At 43.0% G+C, this 12,994-nt stretch overlaps 1 protein-coding gene across 4 annotated transcripts in view; it reads right to left on the bottom strand.

The window, feature by feature from the left end:
* clip2 (CAP-GLY domain containing linker protein 2) overlaps positions 1-12,994 on the bottom strand; it is a 168,079-nt gene that overhangs the window by 111,961 nt on the left and 43,124 nt on the right. For all 4 annotated transcript variants that reach the window (XM_063031322.1, XM_063031323.1, XM_063031324.1 and 1 more), the window contains exon 3: positions 586-1,133. In XM_063031322.1, coding sequence (XP_062887392.1) covers positions 586-1,133 — 548 coding nt within the window. The remainder of the gene's footprint in view (positions 1-585; positions 1,134-12,994) is intronic.

Below are 12,994 nucleotides of genomic sequence, written 5' to 3'. Positions count from 1 at the left end.
TACTATCGATTTGTGTGGGGCACGTGGCCAAGTGGTTAAGGCGTTCATCTAGTTATCTCAAGGTCGCTAGTTCGAGCCTCAGCTGTGGCAGCGTGTTTGTGCCCTTGAGCGAGGCACTTAATCACACATTGCTCTAGTCTGTGCGAGGTGTGGTGCCCCACACAGTCTTCCAATCTGCGCCTTATAAGGCATAAAAATGCCCGACGCAGGCCTCTCATGGTCTGAGTCGACGTTCCCTCCCTTCCCTGTACTGCAGGGAGCGCGAAGCGCAGAATCAAATATCACTGTGATGATTGTACATTCTAGTATCAATTGGCGACAATAAAGTATAAAGTAAAATAAAGTAAAGTAAGCAGCAAATTACTTTCATATAGGGCATATTGTGCATTTCAACCAGTCTGTTAACTCAGCAACTATTCCATAAAAAGTCCTGCCAAACTATGATGTTGTACCATATACTACCATATTGTTTCCGTTAGACCCATCCATCCAACAATGACCCCATTGGTTAAACATGTCATCACAATTCTGCCTATATACCATTTCAGAAAATGCCTTCTTGGTGAAATGAATTCAAGTACTTACCAGAACTCGGTCCCCACATCTCAGCTCTTTATCCCCTTTCTTTACGGATCCGCTGTCAGACAGGTTCGATCCCGACTCATTCCCTGTCTTCATGGAGCTGTTCAAGATGCTTTCCCTCAAAGGGATCGTACAGTTGATCCGCTGAGTGGAGAGTGGTGGAGTGGCAGTGCCATGATGAGAAGCTGGCACCGGAAAAGTTACGGACTCTCCAGAAAGTGCATCGCTTCCAGCACCATCGGTTGAGGGGTGCAGTGCCAGTTTTGAGGGTCTTGTGAAAATACCTTGCAAGGGTTCGCATTCAAAGTACCGCACGCCCCCGACCGATCCATCATTCTTCCCCACCGGTTCATCAAGGACAACGCCTGCCCATTTACCTGGGGCGAACTGTGTTTCCCCAAGGAACTGTATGATGCCAGGCTTTACACCATTCACCCAGATACGGTCTCCAATGGCAAAATCCCCAATGCAGTCATCTCCCAGCTCTGCACTCTTTGATGCCAGTCTGTCGCCAGATGTGGGGGCAGAAGCCTGCTTGTGCAGGGGGGAGCCTAGAAAACAGCAGCAAAAATAACAGCATTCAGTTTTCAAGAGACAAACTAATTGTCACACAGCCAACATTCCATTAGGTTGATCAGTAACAACAATGAGTTATCAGCAGTAAGCTAAGCTGATTGGGGCAAATTCTATATCATGCACAAAGCAAAAACACAAGAGATTCTGCAGAATTTGGAAATCCGGAGCAAAACACACACAAAATGTTTAAAACATTGACTGCTTGTTCATTTCCACAGATGCTGCCTGACCTGCTGGGTTCTTCCAGCATTTTGTGTGTCCTGTTCACAAACAAAGCAAAGACCTGAAATTGTGGCAGTCTGCCAAATCACAGATTTAGAGGACTTTGGAATGTGTACAATGGATATTTGAAATACCACACTCTCAACTTTGGAAAATTTCATTCATTTCTAAACTTTTAAATATTTCATATTCCTGTCTAGTCGGGTAGCATTGTGAAACTAGTTCTATTTAATAATATCCCTTTTTATATTTTGGATCAGCAAAATGATGTTTTATTAATACTGCTGAAAAAATGTACTCACAAAAAAACGGGCACTTTTAAAGTCTCTTGTCCATCACTTGGATTGTGTACATCTGTACACTGCTGGGAGACTGTACCGTTGATCGCTGGGCATTGTCATTCAGGGTCTTGGACTATATATGATTTTTTTTTTGCGACTGAATATGCTTCTTTGCTTGATATTTTGAATTATGTTACTCGCTATTCTTGAATGTTTGTTTGCTATTTTTGAATGTTTTGCCCCTTGGCCCCAGAGGAACGCTGTCTGATTCAGCTGTATCTATGTATGGTTTGAATGATAATTAAACCTGATTTGATGACTACCAATGGGAGTAACATAGTTAAATATCTGAAAATGATCAAAATCTTCAAAGAACCATGCTCATGACAGCATTCTAGGCACTGCAAGAGTGGAATGTTTCTAAACCGTAGAACCTAGAGAGGTCAAGATATTCTTGGTAACAGACTAGGACATTAGACAGATTTAGATGAAGGCGTGAGTAATGTAATTCTTAATTGTACTCTGGAAGCTGATGCTTGTTAAGTCTCAAATGACCGAATAAAACTGAAGTCAATTGGAGTCAGTTTTGAACAACAGTAATGAGGACAATCTACGAGTGTTTTTAATAATCATTAGTCAGAACTGATTAGTCAGATTGATTTTGAATATTTCTTTAAAACATAAAAAGGAACCTGTAAGTACACTGATGCACAGCAAAAATTAACAAACAGCTTAACAGAATTCCAGAAATTGAATGAGTAAAAAGTGGCCAGTAAAATGGTGAGACAAGAATCCAGAAAGATAATGTGTTCTAAATCTACAACTCCACCTTCAATACTGTCATTCCAAGCAAGTTAATCTCCAACTGGCTCTCAACACCTCCCTTTGCAACTGGATCCTTGACTTTTGAATGCCACGATTATTCTCAACACTGGTGTCCCAAAAGTTTGCATTTTCACCCCCCCTGTGCGCTCACAACTGAATGGTCAAATTCAGCGCTAACTTCATATACTAGCTTGCAGATGATACCGCCGAGGTGGGCAGGATCTCAAATAATGATGAGTCAGAGTACAGTGAAGAGGTAGAGACACAATGTCATGACCACGACCTTTCCTTCAAGATCGGCAAAACAAAAGAGCTGGTTAATGTCTTCAGGAAGTGGGGGGAGTGGGGTACACATGTTCCTACTTACATCAATGGTGGTGAGATCAAGAAGTTTGAGTGCTTCAAGTTCATCACCAGTAGCCTGTCCTGGCCCAAACACTTACACGCCATGGCCAAGAAAGCTCACCAATGCCTCTCATTCTTCAGGAGTCTAAGGAAATGTTTCCTTTGATCCTCAGCAATTTTTACCAATGCACCATGGAAAGGTTTCTATCTGGATGTATCACGGCCTTGAATGATAACTGCCCTGCTCATAAGCACAAGAGATTGCAGAGCTGTGGACACATCACGGAAAGCAGCCTTCTTTCTAGTTACACTTCTCACTGCTTCAGTAAAGCATAACCAAAGACCCCCACCCATCTTAGGCATTCTTTCTTCTCTTCCTTTACATCAGGCAGAAGATGCAAAAACCTGAAAGCACATACCAGCAGGCTCAAGGACAGCTTCTATTCTCTTGAACGGTCCCCTAATATGATAAAATGGACTCCTGAGATCAGTCTACCTCACTGTGACCTTGCACCTTAGTGTCTACCTGCATTGCACTTCCTCTGTATCTATTCTGCCTTATGCTACTGTTCTACCCTAGGCTACCTGAATGCACTGTTGTAATGGATTAATCTGTATGAATGGTATGGAAGGTATGTGTTGGCACGTGGCCAAGTGGTTAAGGCATTTGTCTAGTGATCTGAGGGTCGCTAGTTCGAGCCTTGGCTGAGGCAGCGTGTTGTGTCCTTGAGCAAGGCACTTAACCACACATTGCCCTGTGATGACACTGGTGCCAAGCCCTTCCCTTGGACAACATCGGTGGCGTGGAGAGGGAAGACTTGCAGCATGGATAACTGCTGGTCTTCCATACAACCTTGCCCAGGCCTGCGCCCTGGAAACCTTCCAAGGCGCAAATCCATGGTCTCACAAGACTAACGGATGCCTATATATGGTATGGAAGATAAGATTTTCACTGTACATCAGTGCACATGACAATAATAAACCAATTTACTAACGTGGCCTTGCAATTCCTCAACGTACTGCTCCTGGGTAACTTACCCTCCAAAAGTCAATACAAATATTTAAGCATCAAAATCAGATCTGTATGATTTCATCTATAAATCACATATAAGAGCAGTCTTATTGAGTTTAGATTATGTAGCCATCATTTTTGTCAAAATGCACCCATTGGGAAATTGGTTTGCATATCAATTACACATCTTACCATATTCGTGAGTCATTATCAAGATGGAAGGTTAATTGATTACTGTAAATGAACCCTCAGTGTAAGTAAGGTAGTGATGAATCGGGAGATTGAAAATCTGGTCAGGTGGTGCCACACTCACTCATCATCAGAAAACCAGACCTAATTATCGACCACAGTAGGGAGAAGCAGGACCATGAGCCAATCCTCATTAGGAGAACGGAGGTGGGGAGAGTCAGTAGTTTTAAATTCCTTGGTGTTAGCGTGTCAGAGGATCTGTCCTGGGACCAGCATGTAAGAAGCATCGATAAGGAAGGCACATTAGCACATAGAGTCAGCATGTCACAAAAAACAACTTAGACAAACTTAAGTAGATGCACAGTTGCATCACCATCTGGTTTGGAAATACCAATGGCCAGGAATGGAAAAAGCTACAGAAAGTGGTGGACGCAGCCCAGCCCATCACCGGCAAAACCCTCCCCAACGCCAAATGCATTTATATAGAGTACTGCCACAAGAAAGCAGCATCCGTTATCGAAAACCTCCACCATCCAGGCCATGCCCTCTTCTCACTATTAGCATTGGGCAGGAGGTACAGGAGGCTTGGATCCCACACCACCAGGTTCAGGAACAATTATTACCCAACAACAATCGGGCTCCTGAACACGCGTGGACAACTTTGATCACCATTAAACTGAATTGATTCTACCACCGACAGACTCACTCTCCAGGACTCCTCACAACTCATGTTCTCAGTATTACGTTTATTTGTATGGTTTGTCTTCTTTTGCATTTTGTTTTCTTTGTCAGTCTTTGTTATATATAATTTTTCTATTTTTTTTTCAGTAAATATCTGCAAGAATTTCAAGGTAGTGTATGGTAACATAAATGTACTTCGATAATAAATTTACTTTGAATTTTAAAATAATCAAAAGGGAAGCTGATGGGGTGCAAGACAGATAGGTTGCAAGGCCACAGTAAAATATGGAGGGTGGAAATAGTCACCAGCATTGACCCAATGGGCCAGATAGCCTCCTTCTTCAATGTATTAAGTCAAGTTATGAACCACACATTTTCTCCACCATTGCCAATGGATTGGAGACATTGGGAGTGACCCACAATCTCCATCAGTCACTCAAAAGAAAAGTGGAGTGCATTTCATCCTCATATAGTTATCATGTTTTCTTACCATAAGATGGCATTTGGCATTTAGACAATCACAATCCCTAACTATCTCTCTATAACCTATTTAAAGTCAGGTATCATCAAGATCCAGTTTATTGACGTGTGCACAAGTGCGGTGAGGTACAGGTACAATGAAAACCTTGCTCGCAGCAGCATCACTGGCATGTAGATCCAGACAGTGCGCAGAACACAAATTATACAAGACAGTGAAGAAAATGCCCGTGCAAAACAGGACATTAATGCTAAAAAATCCAGTCAGAAACAAGTCCATGGTAGTGCAAGAGGTGGACTGTGTGTTCTGTAGGGTTAGGGTTCTGCAGATCGGTTAAGAACCCGATGATCAGTCTTGTAGATATACACCTCTGTAGCATTCTTTTCAGCATTACCTGCAGGAGGGCTGCCCCCAGGTGAAAGGGTCTACCACTGGAAATTGCCTCAGAATATTTATTTATTTACCTACCTATCTCATTGAATTCATATTTTTTTAAATTTCCAGACGCAGCATGGAACAGGCTCTTCAGGACCAAACACCCAGCAACCCACCAATTTGATCCTGGCCTAATCACAGGATGATTTACAATGACCAATTATCCTGCTAACCAATATGACTTAGGACTGTGGGAGGAAACCCAAGCACCCAGAGGAAACCCATGGAACCCATGGAACCCGGGAAGAACGTACAAACTCCTTACAGACGGCCCTGGAACTGAACTCTGAACTCTGGAACCGCCCCCACCCCCCCGAGCTATAATAGCGTCGAGCTAACTGCTATGTTACCATGACACCAAAATAATGCACTTACGTTTCGCTCCGGCCATCAGACCCCATCCTGGTCATAACACCGGCTCTGAATGACCACGGAGCTTTTACTGAACCCTTTTCTCCCCCATGATTCACCCTCTGAACCCGCTTTTCACATTAAATGATAAACTGCCTGACAACGATCTGTCACTATCACCCAGCAGCCTCCCCTGACCAATACAACTACTGATCTCCAAAGTTCGCCCGAACCCTCTACTGACCTCCTTATTGTAATGTTGGGTTGACCCTTCACCTCCCATGCAGTTGGTTGTGATCTCTCCATGATACTAACCACCATCCCTGTCCCGATTTCCCCATCCCCTCCTGACCTCCAGCACTCCCTATTTCCTGGCATAATTTACATATTACTATTTAATTATTTATGGTTTTATTACTATTTAATTATTTATGGTGCAACTGTAACGAAAACCAATTTCCCCCGGGATCAATAAAGTATGACTATGACTATGACTCTCCACCAACCCTCCAGCCACCTCCTCAAACAACGTGCACCTACAGTCCTGGTGTGTGCAAAAGGAGAGCTTTTCTCCTTGGAAGGTCTGGTGGCCCTCAAGCAAAGCACTTGTTGCAAAGAATCAGTGTGGTGGAATCACGTGTTTAGCTCACCCAACACAGTCAAAACCCAGCCCTCAGGCCACTGATACAGTACAGGGGGTAGCCACTAACTCATCAAGTCCGTGCCGGCTTAGAGCACGCAGTACCATCAGTTCCAAGGCAGAAGCCAAGAAATTAAACTGGAGAGCATGACAGGAAAAATTTTGTTAAGCAAAATACCTGCTTTGCATCACCTTACCTTTCTTTGCTGGAGCAACAATTTCTAGCCTACAAGATTTACAAAGCAGATATCCAAACTAGAATTATAATCTAAATGGCAGGAGGAGAGAGAGCAGCACAACTGCGCGTCCGCAGCCCTCCGGTGAAAAATGATATCGTATCTGTTAAATAGGGGCCGTGGACAATTCTGATTTGATGGAGAGGGACGTGAAAGCACAGAAGAGCATCTGGAGAAATTTCTGAAATGCTCGTTGGCTGCTGTCATTACTGCGTGGTCAGGAATCTTTCGGAGGGTAGGTCTCAAAATCCCCGGCTTTGCCTGCTGTTGGCGACCGAGGTTGAGATCGAATCGTTCAGACAGAGATGGCGCTCACTACTCGGTGTTGGATAGCTGATCGGAGGCTCGAAGTTTTCGGATGACTCAGAGTCGGATTGTGGTCGGCATGGCAGGGAGAGTTCTTCCTTCTCCCGTCGGTTTGAGATGTGGGACATTTGAGAGACTTTGAACTTTTACTGTGCTCATGGACTTCTTCATCAAGTTATGGTATTGTTGCACTGTTGTAACTGTATGTTATAATTATGTGGTTTTGTCAGTTTTTTCAGTCTTGGTTTGTCCTGTGTTTTGTGATATCACACCGAAGGAAATATTGTATCATTTCTTAATGCATGCATTACTAAATGACAATAAAAGAGGACTACGTGTCTTCATAATCTAATCCTTAAAGCTACAATATACCACGGGTCTCCTTTATTTGAACAACTGCAGGTTAGCATTTGCATGAAGTTCCATGAAGCAAGGAGATGACATACTGTTTCTTTTCACTAGAAGGTCCCGAGGAGTCTCTTCTCCCTGTAGATTAAATATGGACCAGGAGTTGGGTATTTCCTGCTGTAAAGCTACATCCCAGTATCCAACCACAAAAACACTTCTTTGCATCTGTTGGCTGCTCACCCTATTCAGGATATGAACCAGTCTCCAGAGCCAGTAGTTAGTGACTGAAATCAACACCATCAGGCCCAGGGGACAACTTCATGTGTCATTAATTCTAATCACTGAAGCAGCACCTTTGCTATTCAAGGTTTACGTTATAAAATTCACTGGTTCTGAAATCCTAGAATACCTGAAAAATGCAGTAACATAGAAGGATAGCAACTTTTTGACGCTCGTAGAATGGAAGAGGAAAACCTCCCGACATTCTCATCATACCTTGACATCAAGGTAAAGTAATATTTAACATATTTGCATCTCATTAGTGTAAGTGTGCAGGTAGAATGGGAACAAGGTCAACCACTTTCTGCAGATCATTGGTCTACAGAAGCCCAAATGGTCCATAACAAGCCACTCACTGCTTGCTCTATGAAAACAATTAGGCTGTAAAGTTACTAAAGAACTACGGTCTGTGGAACTACCATAGGATCAACACCAGCATAAAAGATATTTCTTCATGGTACATTGGGGGAATGTGTCCATATAACTCCAGAGCTGCACCAGTGTGCTATGAAAACCCCATTTCACATGTCATCTCTACCAAAGTATTATAGATGGCACTGGAGTGGATCTGAGTAATGTTCTCAGCAAATGCATTGCCAAAATTAAAATAGCAAAGTGTACTTAACAGTCCAGAGAGTTTTCCCAAACAGTAAACAGTTAGTAGGGAGCTGGGGTAAATCACACAAAAAAGGCCATTGCTTCTAAAGCTATGTTTCTGTCCAACTAAACCAACTCATATATTCATGTGAAGTCCATACCATGTTATGTCTAGCTTATTCAAATGTCTAAATGTCTCTAAAATGTAGCAATTGTATCTGATTCCACCACATCCCCTAGCAACAGGTTCCAGATAGCGGTCACTTGCTATCCCCTTAGAACCCCTTTAAACCTCCTCTCTTACTTCTTGTCTTTGACATAGAATAAAGATTCTGACTAACCACTTTGTCTATGACTCTCATTATTTTATATACCAGGTCACATCTCAGTCTCCTTCACTCCAGGGAAAACAGGCCTGGTCTATCCAACCTCTCCCCATAACCAAAGTCCTGATGAAGCTCCTTTGCACTATTCTCCAGTGCCAACACATCCTTCCTATCGTGTGGAGATCAGAACTGCGCACAATACTCCAAGTCTCATCCAATAGCTTGTAAAGTTGCAACATAAAATCCCAAATTGTACATTCAATGTCCTAACCTAAGAAGGCAATATGCCACACATCTTCTCCACCACCCTATCAATCTGCCACTGTCAGAGAACCATGGACTTGAACCCCAAGGTTCCTTTTTCTCATCAACTTTCCTTAGTGCCCATCAGTTATTGTATCTGTCCTACCCCTATCAGACTTCCCAAAGCTCACCACCTCACACATGTTGGGATTAGATTTCATCTTCCAACATTCTGTCCAGCTTTCCATCTGGTCCATCTCCCGCTGCAGCATTGCACAAACTTTCTCCCTATCCACAATGCCACCAACTGATTAATCATAATTCCTACATTTACAAAACACATATCACAAGCAAGAAGGGTGCCAGCCACAATCCCTGCAGTACACAACTGCACCCTTGCACCCCAACTCTCTGCCTCCTGTCACCAGGCCAAATTTGGATCCATTTACCTTGTTCATGTTTAGATCCCATGTTATTTAACCTTTTGGGCCAGTCTACAAGAATCAGAATCAGGTTTATTATCACCAGCATGTGACGTGAAATTTGTTAACTTAGCAGCAGCAGTTCAATGCAATACCTAATCTAGCAGAGAGAAAAAAAATAATAAACAAAGTAAAATGTAATAATAATAAATAAAGAAGTAAATCAATTATATTGAATAGATTAAAAAATGTGCAAAAACAGAAATACTGTATATTAAAAAATAAGTGAGGTAGTGTCCAAAACTTCAATGTCCATTTAGGAATCGGATGGCAGAGGGGAAGAAGCTGTTCCTGAGTCACTGAGTGGGATGTGTGATCTTGTCAAATGCCTTACTGAAGTCCAAATAAACATGTCTACTATCCGGTCTTTATTGGTCCTATTAGCTTCCTCCACAAAATAAACTCAATCAATTTAGTGAAGCAAAATTCCATTCCATGGAGCCATGCTGACTGTTATGTTTTGTAACTTCAAAACATTAAACCAATTCAAACGCAGACAGAGGAGACCAAAATGACTGAGTCTAACTTTAAGTTTACTTTTAGTGAGGTGTGCACGTATCACATGGTATCATGATGATGTCTGCAATTAACATATCTTTACATATAACCCAAAATTAATCATTTAAATGAACAAGAATGCTTAATCAACCAATATGTATACAAAATTACTCAAATATTATTGAAATATTGAACACACAACACTGCCTATCCCTGACCAGCTCCTACTTTTCTATATATATGTGTGTGTGTGTGTGTGTGTGTGTATCAACTCCATCCCATAGGATTTTCTCCAATAATTTCACTGCCTATGACATTATGCTCTCCAACCTGTAGTTAATTTGCTTATCCTGACTGTCCTTTTTAAATAATGAATGAAGCTTCCCCAGTCTTCTTGTACTTCATCTGCGGCTAATGAAGATGCCAAGGCCCCAGCTACCTACTCCCTTGCTTCCCACAGCACCCTGGAATATCTGTCACCTATCTCCAGGGGTTTATCTGCCCATATCTAACACCTACACCTTCTTAATACTGACAAACATCAGCCTATCACTCCTTGCACTCACAATATTTCAAGTCCTTTTCCTTGGTGAATTCAGATGAGAAATATTTATTTAGGAACTTGCCTATATCCCCTGGTATCACACATGGATTACCCATTTGGTGCAGAAGGAGACCACTTTTCCCCTCTTGCTCCTCATATACTTATGTAATATCTTGGGATTTATAAGGGTGTGGATTACACAATGGTCAATGCAGAGGCACTTTTATTGTCTACCTGCTCTGTACTTTCTCATAGCTGTAACACTACAACATGTTCTGCATTCTATTGCTGCCTTTCCCTAGTACTGTACTACCTCGATATGCTTATGTTTTTCAAAACATTCGTTTGGATAGGATGTAAACTAAGTTTTTCCACTGCTTCTCATCACATATGACAATAATAAACTAATCCTAATTACAGCCACACCCGATTACTCCCATCAACATTTTCCAGATATCAGTTTAGAAATTACCCATTGAACAGAACACAAGAATTTAAACATAATTGGACGAATACGCCATCAGACCTCACAAGCCTGCCCTGCTAATCAATATGATTATAACTGATCTACATTGCCCTCAACCACTATTACCCAAACTTTCAAAGTTGACCTACCTCTACCTTAATGATCTAGCTTCCACAACTCTCTGAAGTAAGGAACTTCAGAGATTCACCGAAGTTCAACATTTAAAATATATATATGTCACCATATGCAACAACCCCAAGATCCATTTTCTTGCAGACATACACAATAAATCCAAAATAGAATAATAACCATAATAGAATCAAAGAAAGACCACGTCAACGTGGGCATTCAACCAGTGTGCAAAAACTGTGTGAAAACAAAAAGAAAGAAATCGAGAATATGAGATGGGCGGTCCTTGAAAGTGAGTCCATAGGTTGTGGGAACATTTTAATGATGGGGCAAGTGAAATTGAGTAAAGCTTTTTCCTTTAGTTCAAAAGCCTGATGATTGAGGAGTAATAACTGTTCCTGAACCTGGTGACGTGAGTCCTGAGGTTCCTGTACCACCTTCCTGATGGCAGCAGTGAGAAGAGAGCATGGCCTGGGTGATGGATGCCTCTTTTCTGTGACAACACTTTGTGTAGATGTGCTCAGTGGTGGAGAGGACTTCAGCTGTGATGGACTGGGCCATATCCAGGACTTTTTGTAGGATTTTCCGTTCAAAGGCATTGGTGTTTCCATACTGGGCTGTGATGCAGCCTGTCAATATACTCCACTTCACGTGGATTTTTCAGTCAGATGTTGAGAGACAACCTAGTAGAAGTTCATAAAGTTACAAGGGGCACAGATAGGGTAGATAGTCAGGGTAGAAATGTCTGTCAGCTAAGCTGAGAGAGGAACTTACTTTTTGTGTACACAGAAAATGGTAGGTGCCTGGAGCACACTGCAGAAACAATAACATTTATACAAGCACACCAACAGGCGGAAAAGAGGACTATAGATCTTTTATAGTTTAATATAGGCAACACGGCCCAAGGGGCCAGTTCTGGGTCGCAATTCCCTTGTGTCTCACATGCACAGCGGGAGTAAAATATCTGGGAACCTGAGTGTCCCCAACCCCCTCCCAAAATGATTCTTTATATGACATGAAAGTGAAGATTAAGGAATACTGAAGGAAAGGAATGCAGATGGGGGGGGGGGGGACAGTGAAAGAAATAAATTAAAATGAGAAAAAAAAAGATAAATGGAGCAAAATAGTTATTTGGGAATTACTGAGCAGAATGTGGCTGGAAAGAACAGTGAATTGAAAGGAATTAATGCATCAATAAAGAATGTCAAATCAGGAAGTAATGATTTCACCTTGCAAATCAAGGAGGAGAAAGCAACGGCTTGAATTGGTCATGGTCAAAGCTGAATTGTCACATGTCAGACAGATTTGCCAAATCAAGTTTTGGCCTGGGCTTCCTCCTGGCAAAACTTTGTTGCATAAAAGAAAAAGCCTTTCATCAACATGATTTGGGCGGGGCCAGGTGGGGTGGGGAGCAGTGGGGTGGGGGTTGTAGTGGAGCCACAGATTGTAGAGCAGGCAGGAGCAGGGAAAGGGTCAGGAGCAGGGAAAGGGGCAGGGGCAGAGGCGGGGAAAGGGGCAAGAGCAAGGGCAGAGGCAGGGAAAGGAGCAGGAGCACAGGCAGGGAAAGGGGCAGGAGCAGGGACAGAGGCAGGGAAAGGAGCAGGGGCAGGGACAGAGGCAGGGAAAGGGGCAGGAGCAGGGACAGAGGCAGGGAAAGGAGCAGGGGCAGGGAAAGGGGCAGGAGCAGGGAAAGGGGCAGGGAAAAGGGCAGGAGCAGGGAAAGGGGCAAGAGCAAGGGCAGAGGCAGGGAAAGGGGCAGGAGCAGGGGCGGAGGCAGGGAAAGGGGCAGGAGCAGGGACAGAGGCAGGGAAAGGGGCAGGAGCAGGGACAGAGGCAGGGAAAGGGGCAGGAGCAAGTGCAGAGGCAGGGAAAGGAGCAGGGACAGAGGTGGGGAAAGGGGCAGGAGCAGGGGCAGAGGCTGCA

The sequence above is a fragment of the Mobula hypostoma genome, chromosome 23, assembly GCF_963921235.1.
Source record: "Mobula hypostoma chromosome 23, sMobHyp1.1, whole genome shotgun sequence".
Lineage (NCBI taxonomy): Eukaryota > Metazoa > Chordata > Chondrichthyes > Myliobatiformes > Myliobatidae > Mobula > Mobula hypostoma.
Note: the sequence above shows the minus strand (reverse complement) of the source record. Positions and strands in the feature narration are given on the sequence as shown.